Source organism: Taudactylus pleione, unplaced genomic scaffold (assembly GCF_031769625.1).
Source record: "Taudactylus pleione unplaced genomic scaffold, aTauple2 ptg001987l, whole genome shotgun sequence".
In the NCBI taxonomy this organism is placed as follows: Eukaryota; Metazoa; Chordata; class Amphibia; order Anura; family Myobatrachidae; genus Taudactylus; species Taudactylus pleione.
The window spans coordinates 140408-157546 of NW_028286383.1; the positions used below are offsets into that span (position 1 = coordinate 140408).

Here is a 17139-nt window from a genome sequence, read left to right on the forward strand (position 1 = left end):
TCTGAAGCGCTAGTTTTAGTGGTCTGAAGCCTAAAGCACCTGGTATTCCCAGGTGGTTCAAGTACTAATCATGCCTGACCTGCTTAGCTTTCAAATGATATTAGGCTTGTCTTGCCTTAGGCCTCGGCACTGTACCACTGAGCTATACCACCAAGTGAAGTGAAGAACAGCTCTTATCCCATTAAACTGGGTGGCTACATCTAGCTGCAGTATGGGATAGATGAAGGTCTCGCCTGAAACATTAGACATAATGTCCCAGCGAGCAGATGTCACCGGGCAGAGATGCGACACTATCTAGACTAGGACAGAGCACAATCTACACTAGCACCTGAAGTATGGCTCCTGTCCAGCCTCTTCTGGAAAGATGCAGACACCCGCAATTAAAGTGAGAAGGGCTGTATCCATGGCTCCAAAGGCAGAATGCTATAAGGTACCCAGCTAGGTCCCAGTAGGGATACTAGTTGGGGAGCAGGCCCTGGGATTGCTAGTCCATGTGACAGCAGGGGCGCCGAGAGGGGGGTACAAATGGCCCGAGCTTGCTGGAGGGGCCCAGTGGGGGCCCGGGTCTGGCACCGCTCCCCCCCTCTTACATCACAGCAGCCCAGCACAAGCTGCTGTGTGCTGGGCTGCACTTGGAGACTGCTCACGGCTGCTAAGAAGCAGCCACAGCAGTCTCCTATGCCTGTGGGGGGGAGCAATCAAGCTGATCGCGCCCCCCACTGGTTATGCACCAGGCTGAAGGGGGCTCACTGTGCCCCCCTCACCTGTGCACAGCAAACATATTTTCTTTAACCTAAGGGGACATGGCCACACCTCCCGAAATTAGGTCATGCCCCTTTTTTTACCGGGGCCCGGCACGGCTCTTGGCAGGACTGTGTGATGGACACTCTCTGACACTGCAGAGGGTGTGCACTAGCCCTTAGCCAACTGCAACATTACCTATAAGAGAGGTAGTCCTGGCCAGTTCCAGGTTAAAGTCATGGCTGACTGACATTCTAGCTGCCACTTTGTGAAACACTGGACACAGACCCTATTGTGGTAAGGAGCCTGAGGAGAAAGTACAGAGATACAAGTCTTATGGAGCGTACACACGGTCAGATTTGTCAGACTTGTCAGATTTGTCAGATGAACGATTAAACGATTTGAACGATTTGACCAAAGTTTTGAACGATTTGAACAATTGAACGATTTTTGACTGCATTAAAATGAATGGAATCGTCCAAGTCTGACTGCAAACCCATCAGATGTCAGATATCGTTATCTGACAAACGGGAACGCGCATCGTTGATCGTCCATCGTTCAGGCATGTCAGATATGAATGATTTTCCTTCAGATATGAACGACTGAACGATTTTTAAATCATTATCGTTCATATCTGAAGGAAAAATCTGATCGTGTGTATGCACCATTAAGCTGCATACACACACACAACGATTTTGTTACCAACGATTTTATGAACGATTTTTATGAACGATTTTCTGTCAGATTATCTGTCAGATTTTTTAAAGTGTAATGAACGATTTTTATGAACTACAAACGATTTTTGCATATTCCCTTACTGAAAATCGTTGAGTTGACAAGTCTGACTGAACTACAAACGTGAACGCGCATGAACGATAATCGTTCATCATTTGACTCAGAAAGTGAACGATTTTTTCAAACGATTATCGTTTAATGATAATCGTTCAAAAAATCGCTGTGTGTGTATGCACCACATTAAAGCACCCCTATACCTGGAGAACCTGAAAAGCAATCCAGGGCAATCCCCACAGACAAGTTAGGTAAACTACTATGTGAAATAAAAGGGGGAGAGCAAATATTTTGACCTCACCCCACAATAAGCGGGGCTTTACAGGCAAGGGATTTTCAGGAGAAAATTAGAAAAAAAATACATGCACACAGAAACATTCAATGCTGTATTAATTCTCAATTAAAGCTCAATAATCCAATCCCCAGTTGGTAGGAAGGAGTGTAGTGTATAACCTGACCCCATGGGAATAGGTATACAGAGAGACAGGAGCCCTTACTACTCTCCAGAGACTAACTGTAGCAGACACTATTTAAAATGGCTGCTCAATGTGACAGTTGGGATGGACTGAGAGGGGGGAGACTCCCTGTGGCATGACTGTCACAATGAGGGAGCATGCAAAGGGAGCAGGGGAGGGGCTGAATGGGGAGAGCCTACCTCCCCCTACCTGAACAAGATCCTCCAGGGCAATGACTGCTTCTAATGAAGTGCCCCATTGCCTGTGCCCTGGTGGTCTAGTGGAGGCACCAGGTGGCCTTGGCGACAGCTGTCAGCACCGCCGGTGGTCTCCCACAATGGCAGTAACAGCAACTGCAGCACAGCTCCCAGTAAATACAGTGTTACATCTTACCTCTTAGCACCATCCGTGCTCCTTCCCCGACATCTGGCTTTGGGTGCAGGTCCCCGGCGAGTGCTGTGGGAACTGCCGAGGTCACTGACCCGCTCGACAGTGCCGCGGCTGCAGTTGCTGAGGGTTGGTGGAGCGGCAGTGCAGGCGTCCTATTGTAAAATAAAAAAAAATTAAAGAAAAGAAAAATAGACTACAGAGCAGTCTCTAGCACGTGCCTTGCTCCTGCAGGGCACCAAACTTAACTGGCCTGCCTGAGGCTGGGGGCGGGTATAGGGGGAAAAGCCGGGGATGCTTGTAGAAGAAGTTTAACTAGTTGGTGCCTGGACTCCTCCTGCTCCACCCTATACCCATGGTTTAAGCCTATGTCCTCTATGGAACGTGAGGAAGAAATTAATGTTATTGAGCTTAGTAATTTTGTAGGAACAAAAAAAGGCACAAATGGCATGATTTTAGCTGTTTTCATCATTTTTTTTTTTAAATCCAGATCCAAAACCAGAAAAGTTAAGAGTGGTTTTGGCAAAACTAAATCAAAACAAAACAATATGATAAAATACACAGGTATGTGCACATCTGTACTTTGCATAGCACTTTGGACCTCATTCAGACCCGCTCGCGCTGAGTGCTCGCAAGCAGGTCGATGTTTAGGCCTGCACGTGCGCAAGCCCCAGAGCGAGAGAGAAATTCTCTAGCTCCGGAGCTCACTACAAAAGGGGCGGCTGTCGATGTTGATCGACATCTCGCCCCGTTTTGTAGGCATGGCGGGGGGGTGATTTCACAAACGGAGGCGTTCCTTAAGGAATGTCTGCCATTTTTTGGGAAGCCGCACTGACGTCAGCAGTGATGTCAGTGGGGAACTTCCTGCTTGATCAGAGCAGGAAGCTCCCTGGTGCTTGCGGTTGCCGAGACCCAACCTTAGGGTCTCGTCGTAAGCCCCGATGGTCGCAATGGTCTTGACCATCGCGACCATCAACCTGGTCAGTCGCTAAAGCTGTGGGTGGTAATCCACAGCTTAGCTAGCGACCAGGAGGCCGCCCTTCAGAAGGCAAGTGGCCGCCCACATTCAGAGCGCGCACTCGCATTTTGTGAGCAACTCTGAATGAGGGCCTTTGTCCATTTACTGACAGCTTTGGGCTCATGTCAGAGGAAGTGGAGGTTAATACTCGGGCTGCCAGAGCAATTATAGCAGTGCCTCTTTATGTACAGCTGAGATTTGCAGTGGTACATAGTGAGGGCTACAACAATGGGTCATAAATAGACCCCACAGTCATTACATATACTTTATTCAGTTTGTAATGTGTTTTTTATTTTGTACAGCTTGCAATGTATAAAAACAGAAGGATTTCCTCTATACAAACTCATACTAATACTAGAGATGTGCGGTTCAGTTTTCCTGAAATATGAACACATAAGAACTAAGGGATTCTGAGGCAAATTGTGTCTCAGTTTGGAATCACTTTGGGATTTTGAGAGGAAGAGAGTTCTGGGGCCAAAAGTAATAGGGTGACAGTGTAGATAATTGTGAGAGATCAGCAGTAAACTCTCACACTTTTTAAACTCGCCCAATAACATAGAGTCCAAGAACATGCAAACTCGCCCAATGTACAGGAACTTGAGAACATGGAAACTCCCCCAATGTAATAGAATCTGAGAACATGCAAACTTGCCCAATGTAATAGTGACAGAGAACATGCAAACTTGCCCAATGTACAGGAACTTGAGAACATGGAAACTCCCCCAATGTCATAGAATCTGAGAACATGCAAGCTTGCCCAATGTAATAGTGACAGAGAACATGCAAACTTGCCCAATGTAATAGTGACAGAGAACATGCAAACTTGCCCAATGTAATAGTGACAGAGAACATGCAAACTTGCCCAATGTAATAGTGACAGAGAACATGCAAACTCGCCCAATGTAATAGTGACAGAGAACATGCAAACTTGCCCAATGTAATAGTGACAGAGAACATACAAACTCGCCCAATGTAATAGAGCCAGAGAACATGGAAACTCCCCCAATGTAATAGTGATAGAGAACATGGAAACTCCCCCAATGTAATAGTGACAGAGAACATGGAAACTCCCCCAATGTAATAGAGACAGAGAACATGGAAACTCCCCCAATGTAATAGCGACAGAGAACATGGAAACTCCCCCAATGTAATAGAGACAGAGAACATGGAAACTCCCCCAATGTAATAGTGACAGAGAACATGCAAACTTGCCCAATGTAATAGAGCCAGAGAACATGGAAACTCGCCCAATGTAATAGAGCCAGAGAACGTGGAAACTCCCCCAATGTAATAGTGACAGAGAACATGCAAACTTGCCCAATGTAATAGTGACAGAGAACATGGAAACTCCCCCAATGTAATAGTGACAGAGAACATGGAAACTCCCCCAATGTAATAGAGACAGAGAACATGGAAACTCCCCCAATGTAATAGAGACAGAGAACATGGAAACTCCCCCAATGTAATAGAGACAGAGAACATGGAAACTCACCCAATGTAATAGTGACAGAGAACATGCAAACTCCCCCAATGTAATAGAGTCTGAGAATATGGAAACTTGCCCAATGTACAGGAACTTGAGAACATGCAAACTCACCCAATGTAATAGAGACCGAGAACATGGAAACTCACCCAATGTAATAGTGACAGAGAACATGCAAACTCCCCCAATGTAATAGAGTCTGAGAACATGGAAACTTGCCCAATGTACAGGAACTTGAGAACATGCAAACTCACCCAATGTAATAGAGACCGAGAACATGGAAACTCTCCCAATGTAATAGAGACAGAGGGCCTGATTCAGAGCCGGACGCTCTGACAGAGTGCTCGCTCTGAATCAGGGCCGGCCTTCTTGTTTTTTAGAGCGGCCTCCTGGCCGCTCGCATAGCTGTGGGTGACCAACCACAGCTATAGCGAGCGTCCAGGAAGATGGTCACGATGGTCAAGACCATCATGATCATCGTTCTTGCGACGAGACCCTTGTGGTAGGGTCTCGTGGCCGCAAGCCCCAGAGAGATTTCGGCTCTATCAGAGCCGAAATCTCTCCCACTGACATCACTCATGATGTCAGTGGGGCCGGCCCGAAACGGAGGCGTTCACATGGGAACGCCTCCACTTGGGCAGCCACTCCCACCAGCCCGCCGACCAAAGGGGGTGTGCTGTCACTCAACATAGACAGCACGCCCCCTTTGTAGCGAGACCCGGAGCGACGGTTTGCCCATCGCTATCCGGGTCTCGCGCACGCGCACGATGGAGCAGGCTCCATCGTGCGCATGCGCACATGAACTCCATCAACCCGCTTGCGAGTGCATAGTGCTCACGAGCAGGTTTGAATCAGGCCCAGAGAACATGGAAACTCCCCAATGTAATAGAGTCTGAGAACATGGAAACTCCCCTAACGTAATAGAGTCAGAGAACATGGAAACTCCCCCAATGTAATAGAATCCGAGAACATGGAAACTCCCCCAATGTAATAGAGTCTGAGAACATGGAAACTCGCCCAATGTAATAGAGTCTGAGAACATGGAAACTCACCCAATGTAATAGAGACAGAGAACATGGAAACTCCCCCAATGTAATAGAGTCTGAGAACATGGATACTCACCCAATGCAATAGAGACAGAGAACATGGAAACTCTCCCAATGTAATAGAGTCTGAGAACATGGATACTCACCCAATGTAATAGAGTCTGAGAACATGGAAACTCTCCCAATGTAATAGAGTCTGAGAACATGGAAACTAGCATGTTTTTAGACTCAAAAAAGTCTCACAGTTTAAACTCTCGATCAGATGTTTTCCCATTTTGAATGTAAAACTCCACCAATGTAATAGTGTCAGGTTACTGCTAAACTCTCACATTTTCTAAACTCTCACCATATTACATTTGGCATCTGATGTCAGTTAGGAACTCGGATATAAAAACTGAATTCATGTTTGGGTTTCCATGTAAACAGGTCCAAATTACATAATTTTAACTGTTTTTAATTGATGTTTATCAATTTTTAAAGGAATCCAAAATCAAACCAAAACACTTGAGGGTGGTTTTACCAAAACCAAAAAGTGATGATAAATTAGAACCACAACATGAGGGTCTGCAAACATCTCTAACTATAAAAATATTTTCTTGAAAAGCACACTACAGTTTCAACAACATCATGACACAGATCTATATAAGGCAAATCATACAATGTTTCTCATTACAGGTAAAGAGGGGGAAGACAGACGGAAAAGGGAGAGTGAGGAAGAGCAGCGGAGAAATGATCAGATCGAGCATGAGAGACGGATTCAGGAGGAGATAGAACGAGATCGTCAGGCTCTTCAAATTAAACTTGCCAATACTTTAGAGAAGCTCCAAGTGAAGAGTCAACAAGGATTTAAATCCCAGCAGCAATTCCACATCCTGCACAACACTTCTCTTCAAAACACTGAGGTAACAAAACACTCCAATAGATGTTATGTGAGCAAGAATGCTGGGGTTTCAACCGTACTGTCTCATGACTCCCTTATAAATGCAGGGTGGCAGCCATCCTTAGAACTCTTTTTGTTTTTTTTATGAAAACTAAAAATGAACATAAGGGGCACAAATAAATGTGAGCTTTGAAAATACAGTTGTGTCCTTCTCCATGTTTGCTCCATACGCCATGTAGATCGTCTTGCTAGTTGCACCCTGCCGTACCACTGCTGGGCGCTCTAAGGGCCTGATTCAGAGCCGGATGCTCTGAATCAGGGCCTGATTCAGAGCCGGAAGGCTCTGAATCAGGGCCCTCCCACCTAAAAATGGAGCGGCCTCTTGGACGCTCGCATAGCTGTGGGTTACCACCCACAGCTATAGCGAGCGTCCATGATGATGGTCGCGATGGTCAAGACCATCACGACCATCAGGCTTGCGACGAGACCCTGCAGTAGGGTCTCGCTGCCGCAAGCCCTGGAGTGATTTTGGCTCTTACAGAAAAAGAACTTTTTTTACTCCGCACAGAGTAAAAATTGTATAATTTATAGATATAGTTAAACCAAAGTTATAGATAATTATATGCGAGACTTTTAACTGTCTCTCACCTGATCTTACAGTTGGTGGTGCACCCAGGAGCCAAATACAGTATTTTAGGCAAAAGGGAGGGAAAAAGAAGGCTCTTTTTGTGGGGCACTCTTTTATCTCATCATCTATGTTAAAATATAGCTTTTAATATATACTTTTAAAATTGTGGTACCATAAGGTAAATAGGAGACTATGCCCAATAAGTGGGACTTTTACTTAATATACAGACATGTGATACAGAACATACATTAAACATATAAGTAGTTTTGTTATATTATTATCCCCCAAGAAAAAATAATAGCGAAATATTTTGCAATATGTTTTGAGAAAAATTCTCAAAATTCTCGCTGGGTCTCGCACATGCGCACGACGGAGCTCCCTCCGTCGTGCGCATGCGCACTTAGGCACCATCGACCCGCTTGCGAGCGTACAGCGCTCGCGAGTGGGTCAGAATCAGGCCCTAAGTTGCAGTTAGACACAACATAACATACTGAAGCACTGGAAAAGCTGGAGCATGTAATACAGTCCACCAGATGTCACTTTTCCTAAGCTATATAGTGCATGTGTCAAATAGCCAATAAAGCTTTTGTAGCGCCTTCTGCTGATAGGCTAACGGAACCCGTCATTCATTACACTATGCAGTAGTACTGAACTGCGTTTTGTCATGAATGCAGGATTAAATAAAGAACACAATCATTTGGTGTGTGAGTTATATACCTGTGTTGGCCAGAAGACACACACCCAGCTTTAATAAAGACAGAGCAAATCTAGTTCTATATTCTTAAGGAACTTTGCCAAACTCAGTACATTGCTCCCTGCTTCTCTCCCCCTGTCATTTTGATGATACTGAAGCCACCATCCTGCATTCTATGGTAAACCGCTATAGACATTGTATTGTACAAGCTACAGGGCAGTAACGTGTACAATACAATACTGCACAGTAAACTGTCCTTACATGATGTAAAAGCCTGTTGTGAAGACGCACTGTAAGTTTTTCCTAAAAAGGGATCATTTCAGGTTCAATACTCTAAAAACACTCTACTCAACCTCATGTATTGCTCCGCACTTTCCCCCCCCCTTCATCTCTAAGTTACTCTATGGCACCAGCTGCTTTACACTCTAAACTGCTATTGACATTGTATTGTACACTCTTCCTGGTGTAAAGTCGCACACTTAGCATCACATAGACAACAGGTGATACAGCTGGCATGTGTGGGCAAGTGGGTAAGGTAAGCGCTTTACAGAGCCAGTGCCTCAGATTCGAGGCCCAGAAAGGGACTATTTAATTTTGTACATCAGTATTTTTTTATTTTATTTTTTTAATCTTTAATACAGGAATAATACAGGATTAAATTAAGAATGAAATCATTTGATGTGTGAGTTTTGTCATTTAAAAAAATACCTATCTGTGTTGGCCAGAAGATGCACACTCCGTATTAAATAAAGAGAGCAATTCAAGTTCAATATTCTTAAAGAACTCTGCCGAACTCAAAACATTTGCTCCCATCTTCTTACCACCTGTCATGTTTATGCTACTGTACACCACACAGCTGCATTTATCGCTAAACCGATGTAGACATTGTATTGTACAAGTTACATCCTGCCGTCTTACATATTGCAGGGGTGAGCTGCTCGTCCTCCTGCACTGGTGGGACAAGCCGCTTGCCATCAACTTTAAAAAAATATATAAATCGTAGGCATTCTGTCGGCAGCTTACACTCCCCTGGGAGATTTGTAATGAATGACTCATGCTGGCGGGTTCGGGGTGAAGGGCCCCATCCAGCAACACATTGTCTATAGCGGTTTAAAGTATAATGCAGTTTGGTGGCATAACAGAGATGAAGGGATGAGGAACGTGTGCAGCAATGCATAAAGTTGAGTAGAGCACTTTCAAAGTATTGAACCTGAAATGATATTTCTTTATAAAAAACTGCCCATGTGTCTTTAGGCCAGGCGTCTTTACACCATGTAGCTTAGTATACAGTACGGATGGCCCATAATGAGTACAATATATAGTAATGTCTATAGAGGTTTAAGGGTCTATTTACTAAGCTTTCAAAGCAGGTAAAGTGAATGGAGGTAAAGTCCCAGCCAATCTCCTAACTGCCATGTTACAGGCGGTTTGAATAATGACAGTTAGTAGCTGATTGGCTCGGACTTTATCTCCATTCAAGACTTAGTAAAGAGACCCCTGAGTCTTGACACAATGTGATCATTGCAAGCACCTGAGGAGTGACTGTTTACACTGCCTGAACATGATTGGCCAGTCTCTCATGGACACCGTCCACTGCTACAGTATTGTATTCAGTGCGGTAGTTTTCATCCATGGATCATTTATCATCCAGTGGTTAAACTGTGTACTGCATGTGGTGTGTAGTCATTTGCGGTATTCAATACGCCACGTCATAATGCGTATTAACATGCCGCAGCAGGGATACCAGAATGCTGCGCTATGATCAAAGATGTAGCAGGACATCTGTACATGATAGGCCTTGTCCCAGATGGAAAAGGCTTCTCTGTAGAAATCTGGAGGGTCAAGAGTTAGCCTAACACTGTGAAGAGAAAAGACAATGACTGCTATAAAATAAGTATTGAATAGACAAGAGCGGGTCCAGTTCTCTGGGAACCAGACCCACTCGAACATAGGGGATTCGAGTAGGATCCGAGTGAGGCTCGGGTTTTCCTGCCTGACTCGGATCACAAAACGAGGCAAAACATCATCCTGTCACTGTCTGATTCTCGCGAGTTTTGAATCTATAAAGTTTCATCGGCGCCATTTCACTCCGGCTGTGGAGAGTGCTAGTGAATGGATGTGCTGTGCTCTGTTCCTCCATTAAGGGGCTGCTGTGTCCTGCAGGGGTGCTCTGCTCTGTCAGTCTAGGGGTGCTCTGGGTGTTCTGTCTGTCTGGGAGAACAATGTCTGTGCAGGGCAGTGCCGGACTGGCCATCGGACACTTCTGGCAAATGCCAGAAGGGCCGATGGCCAGATGGGCCGGTCTGGGCGAGCGCAGGCTTACCCGACTGAGTTCACCTGTTTATTTACTATTTTCGCTGCGGCCGCATCATTGTGTGATGATGTCATGATGCGGCCACATAATGACGTCATTACGCATGTGGTGGCCGGGTTTGAGGATGGCTGCTGCACACACATCGTTGCCACGCGGCGGTGATGTGTGTCTGACTCTCATTGGCTGCTGATTAACACAGACTCGCATTGGCTGCTGCGCCCACTGCAAGAGCCGGGCTGGAAGTCACTCGCCTTCTGGCTCCTGCAGTGGGTAATGGGAGAGTCGTCATGACATCTCTCCCATAACGCAGAGCGCGCCAGCCCGGGAGGATTGATGTGTGGCGAAAGCTGTGGCCAGAGCATGGATTCAGGTAAGTGTATTTTTTTTTTTACATGTTTGTATCTGCACTGCATCGGAGGGGGGGGCACTTCTGGGGGCACTACTTGGGGGGGACTTCTACTGGGGACTACTATTGGGGGGCTACTACTGGGGGCACTCAATCGGGGGACCACTACTGGGTGTACTGTATAACGGGCACTACTAGGGGCGTGCATAAGAAGGACCACAACTGGGGACATTGCATACTGGGGGTACTGTATAAGGGACACTACTGGGGTTAATTAGCGTTCTTGCTAGGCTGTTTTAGTGGGGCGTGGTGCCCTGCCCTCCTTTTGGAGGGCAAAATGCACCCTGCCATCACAGCCTGAGGGTGCCGTCTTCACCCGCGGGTCGCAGTGTCTTGCAGGTGGGGAAATGTGCCCGGTATCTATTTTCCCTGTCGGCAGCACTTGGGGGTGCCCGGCGTGTCCGTAAGTGCTGGGCACGACCCCAAGAGTAACGAAGAAGAAATGCGTCTTATATAAACGCCCTTTTTTCAAGGGCCATGCCCCCTTTTCGGGCCTGCCGCCAGAGCTAGAGTGAACACTAGTTAAGGTGCATATGGAAAGGCATGTTCAGAGTGATGAGAAAGGGGTGTGTGTCATGTTGACGTGTCCCATTTTTAAGTGACCACGTCCATTTTTTTGACACGCACACATAGGGGGGAAGTCTCCATTTTTAAATTTGCCCTGGGCTCTAAATACCCTTGTTACGTTACTGCTTGTATGTTGTTCTAATATTAATTATATTTGTATGAGCATAGACTAAGAAGTGGGAGGTGTCAGCCAAGGTTTATTTAGATTGGGGGGCAGATCATGGAATCCGTGATGTTGGGGTACTTGCGGACTTGCCCGCCACTGTCTTATTGGGTACAGATCTGGGTAGGATGTTTGCCACGTATGTAACTGACCAAAATGTTGTCCCTGATGTGAAGTTGTATGTTAACATTTTTTCTCCACAGCTGACACTGATGCCTGTATGTAATGATGTGTCAGGATGTAATGAAGGGTCAGGATGTAATGATGTGTCAGGATGTAATGAAGGGTCAGCATGTAATGAAGAGTCAGGATGTAATGAAGGGTCAGCATGTAATGAAGGGTCAGCATGTAATGAAGAGTCAGTATGTAATGAAGAGTCAGGATGTAATGAAGGGTCAGGATATAATGAGGGGTCAGCATGTAATGAAGGGTCGGGATGTAATGAGGGGTCAGGATGTAATGATGGGTCAGGATGTAATGAAGGGTCAGGATGTAATGAGGGGTCAGGATGTAATGATGGGTCAGTATGTAATGAAGGGTCGGGATGTAATGAGGGGTCAGGATGTAATGATGGGTCAGGATGTAATGAAGGGTCAGTATGTAATGAAGAGTCAGCATGTAATGAAGGGTCGGGATGTAATGAGGGGTCAGGATGTAATGATGGGTCAGTATGTAATGAAGGGTCGGGATGTAATGAGGGGTCAGGATGTAATGATGGGTCAGGATGTAATGAAGGGTCAGGATGTAATGAAGGGTCAGCATGTAATGAAGGGTCAGCATGTAATGAAGGGTCAGCATGTAATGAAGGGTCGGGATGTAATGAAGGGTCAGTATGTAATGAGGGGTCAGTATGTAATGAAGGGTCGGTATGTAATGAAGGGTCGGTATGTAATGAAGAGTCAGGATGTAATGAAGGGTCAGGATGTAATGAAGGGTCAGGATGTAATGAAGGGTCAGCATGTAATGAAGGGTCAGCATGTAATGAAGGGTCGGGATGTAATGAAGGGTCAGTATGTAATGAGGGGTCAGTATGTAATGAAGGGTCAGTATGTAATGAAGGGTCAGCATGTAATGAAGAGTCAGTATGTAATGAAGGGTCAGTATGTAATGATGGGTCAGGATGTAATGATGGGTCAGGATGTAATGATGGGTCAGTATGTAATGATGGGTCAGTATGTAATGAAGGGTCAGTATGTAATGATGGGTCAGTATGTAATGAAGGGTCCGTATGTAGTGAGGGGTCAGTATGTAATGAAGGGTCAGTATGTAATGAAGGGTCAGCATGTAATGAAGAGTCAGTATGTAATGAAGGGTCAGTATGTAATGATGGGTCAGTATGTAATGAAGGGTCAGGATGTAATGATGGGTCAGTATGTAATGAAGAGTCAGTATGTAGTGAGGGGTCAGTATGTAATGAAGGGTCAGCATGTAATGAAGAGTCAGCATGTAATGAAGAGTCAGTATGTAATGAAGGGTCAGTATGTAATGATGGGTCAGTATGTAATGAAGGGTCAGGATGTAATGAAGGGTCAGGATGTAATGATGGGTAAGTATGTAATGAAGGGTCCGTATGTAGTGAGGGGTCAGTATGTAATGAAGGGTCAGTATGTAATGAAGGGTCAGCATGTAATGAAGAGTCAGTATGTAATGAAGGGTCAGTATGTAATGATGGGTCAGTATGTAATGAAGGGTCGGTATGTAATGATGGGTCGGTATGTAATGAAGGATCAGTATGTAATGAAGGGTCAGTATGTAATGAAGGGTCAGCATGTAATGAAGGGTCAGTATGTAATTAAGAGTCAGCATGTAATGAGGGGTCAGTATGTAATGAGGGGTCAGCATGTAATGAGGGGTCAGTATGTAATGAAGGGTCAGTATGTAGTGATGGGTCAGTATGTAATGAGGGGTCAGTATGTAGTGAGGGGTCAGTATGTAATGAAGGGTCAGCATGTAATGAAGGGTCAGTATGTAATGAAGGGTCGGTATGTAATGAAGGGTCGGGATGTAATGATGGGTCAGTATGTAATGAAGGGTCAGCATGTAATGAAGAGTCAGCATGTAATGAGGGGTCAGCATGTAATGAAGGGTCAGTATGTAGTGATGGGTCACTATGTTATGAGGGGTCAGCATGTAATGAAGGGTCAGTATGTAATGAAGGGTCAGCATGTAATGAAGGGTCAGCATGTAATGATGGGTCGGTATGTAATGAAGAGTCAGCATGTAATGAAGGGTCAGTATGTAGTGATGGGTCAGTATGTAATGAGGGGTCAGTATGTAGTGATGGGTCACTATGTTATGAGGGGTCAGCATGTAATGAAGGGTCAGTATGTAATGAAGGGTCAGCATGTAATGAAGGGTCAGGATGTAATGATGGGTCGGTATGTAATGAAGAGTCAGCATGTAATGAAGGGTCAGCATGTAATGAAGGGTCGGTATGTAATGAAGAGTCAGCATGTAATGAAGGGTCAGTATGTAGTGATGGGTCAGTATGTAATGAGGGGTCAGCATGTAATGAAGGGTCAGTATGTAATGAGGGGTCAGCATGTAATGAGGGGTCAGTATGTAGTGATGGGTCAGTATGTAATGAGGGGTCAGTATGTAGTGATGGGTCAGTATGTAATGAGGGGTCAGTATGTAATGAAGGGTCAGTATGTAGTGATGGGTCAGTATGTTATGAGGGGTCAGCTTGTAATGAAGGGTCAGTATGTAATGAAGGGTCAGCATGTAATGAAGGGTCAGTATGTAATGAAGATTCAGCATGTAATGAGGGGTCAGCATGTTGTGAAGGGTCAGTATGTAGTGAAGGGTCAGTATGTAATGAGGGGTCAGCATGTAATGAAGAGTCAGTGTGTAATGAGGGGTCAGCATGTAATGAGGGGTCAGCATGTAATGAAGGGTCAGTATGTAGTGATGGGTCAGTATGTAATGATGGGTCAGTATGTAATGAGGGGTCAGCATGTAATGAAGGGTCAGTATGTAATGAGAGGTCAGCATGTAATGAAGGGTCAGTATGTAATGAAGGGTCAGCATGTAATGAGGGGTCAGTATGTAATGAGGGGTCAGCATGTAATAAAGGGTCAGTATGTAATGAATTGTCAGTATGTAATGAGGGGTCAGCATGTAATGAAGGGTCAGTATGTAATGAGGGGTCAGCATGTAATGAAGGGTCAGCATGTAATGAAGGGTCAGTATGTACTGTGGATGGTGTTGTTGATAACTCAGGGAATAACTATTTTCAGCTTAACAGGACAGAGACTGAAATGTATAATCATGCATGTTCTAGCCAATGATCTTACAATTATAACAGTGGACCTCATTCAGAGCCGGACGCTATTTGCGGACGTTCGTTCAGAAAAAGGGGCTGGCTATTTAAATTGAGCGCTCGCTCTTTGCGGTCTGTTGACGCCTCTATGTCTGAACGAGCAAACGAAACATGCGCTCGCTATTTTGAAAAAAACGCCCCCTGGCCGCTCGCATCATACATCATCTCCGCTATTTATTAGATTAATCAAGTACATCGAACGGCGTATGAACTGCTTGCTATTCTTGTGGTATCATTTTCCTACCGCAATCATGCAAGCAGTTCAGGCTAAAAGACAACTAAGTGACGTGGTCGATGACGCTGCTTTGTTAATTATGCACACCCATAAAACTCCTGTTTTGACCGTTTGGCACGCCTGCGTTCTGATCTCCACTCCCTGTTTTCAAGCACCTTCCCCTGTTACCACCCACAAACGCCTCACTCTGTCACTCAAATTAGCAGGCATTCGCTATTTTGCGAGCACACGAATTCCGACCACACTGACTGGTTCGCGCGTGTGTATTACAACCCATACGCATGCGCAGATGTGCGAACATCGCTCGGAACGAATGATCGGCCGCTTACGAGCAGCTCTGAATCAGGTCCAGAGTCAGGGCAGAATATAAATGTTATGAGCAGCCCTGTAACAAAGGATTTAGCAGTGACTACACACAGGCCCTCATTCAGAGTCGGTCATTGCAGCCGCTCAGTCGTACGTTTAACGATCGAGAATCTCTAAAAAAAAGCAATCGTACGGCCGGGCAATCGCAACCAAAGTGACGCCCATACATGAACAAAGCACCTCCTCTAGCTAACGAGTGATAGCAGCTAACGTTCGAGTCGATCGTTGTCAGGCGTTGTCTGTCGCTGTATGTTAATTCTCTTCTGATGGTTGCGGCCGCTTGATGCCCACATGTCATGTTTGCATACGCTATCGATCAGCTTGTTAATAGCTTGTTGCCTTTTTGACGCTCGCATAGCTGTGGGTGAACACCCACTGCTGATGTCAGTGCAGCCGCCCACAAAATGGCAGGCGTTCTTAAGGAACTCCTCCGTTTTTGTAGCCACTCCCCCGCCACGCCTACAAAACGGGGCGAGCTGTCGATCACCATCGACAGCCGCCCCTTTTGTAGTGTGCTCTGTAGCAAGAGAATTTCTCTCTGCGCATGCACAGACCCTAAACATTGACCCGCTTGCGAGCGGGTCTGAATGAGGGCCAATATCCTAACAAGTGAATGGATCACGGCGTCCCGTGACCTCTGAGAGTCTATGTTCCAGTAAATGGAAGTCTGAAATAAAAAATATTCTTTATGATTCGTGCTGGTTGTGCTGGTTGTTGCCCAGGATGTCTTCAGGCTTGGAGGGGGGACAAGTGTCCGCGTGATCAATGTGTTGGCCCGGACTTGCCGCTGACACCAGTGGTCTGTGGCAGTGCTGTGCTTCTATAGGAAGTCACACGCCACTGTGACCCTCTGTGTGAGTCTAAGCCGGTCTGGGGAGGAGGTGTGATCCTGACGCTGGGTGCTTCCTCCACACTATGGGGCAAACTTACCTGATCCAACACTGGATACGCCATCCTCCCGCCACCTTTGTGCCCTTGTCCTGTGTGGGAATCTTCAGACTTCCACCTCCGTGCGACTGTGATGTTCGTATGTCTGCAGCGTCCTCGCGAGACCTCTCTGTTGACGCGATCACGTGATCGGAACTGTGTGGAATAATGCTAACGTTTGCATGTTGCCAGTAGTTGCCAATCTTTTTATCTACTAAACCCTGCGAGATAGGACTTCTCGCCTATCAAGCAGCTCCCGCAAAGGATTATACCTCCTGTGAAGCGGTTATATTTTGTTTTATTAAAAGCAATATATATTGACAATGGTAGATTATGCCACCCGGTATCCGGAAGAAGTGGCTTTTTCATACATCTGGGCAGATAAGGTTGCTGATGCTCTTATAGCCACCTTTTTCAGGGTGGGGTTCCCAAAAGAGATATTAATGGACTAAGGTACCCAGTTTATGTCAAACCTCATGCAGACCCTCTGTAAAAAGATGCATGTGGATCACTGCATTACGACCCCCTACCACCCCCAGACCAATGGGCATGTGGAAAGACTTAAAAGTACCCTGAACAGATGTTGTGGACCTTTGTGGAGTCCCAGGGAAGAGACTGGGAGAGGGTCCTGCCGCACCTCCTCTTTGCATATCACGAGGTGTCGCAGAAATCAGCTGGATTCTCTCCCTTTGAATATGGGTGCTGTTTGTGTGGCCCT

General features: G+C 45.8%; 1 protein-coding gene across 1 annotated transcript in view; it reads left to right on the forward strand.

The window, feature by feature from the left end:
* The first annotated feature begins 6578 nt into the window (after window positions 1-6578).
* LOC148435880 (uncharacterized) overlaps window positions 6579-17139 on the forward strand; it is a 140302-nt gene continuing 129741 nt past the window's right edge. Inside the window, 1 exon segment of the mRNA XM_088465381.1 lies at window positions 6579-6821. Within this exon segment, the coding sequence (XP_088321507.1) occupies window positions 6579-6821 (243 nt within the window).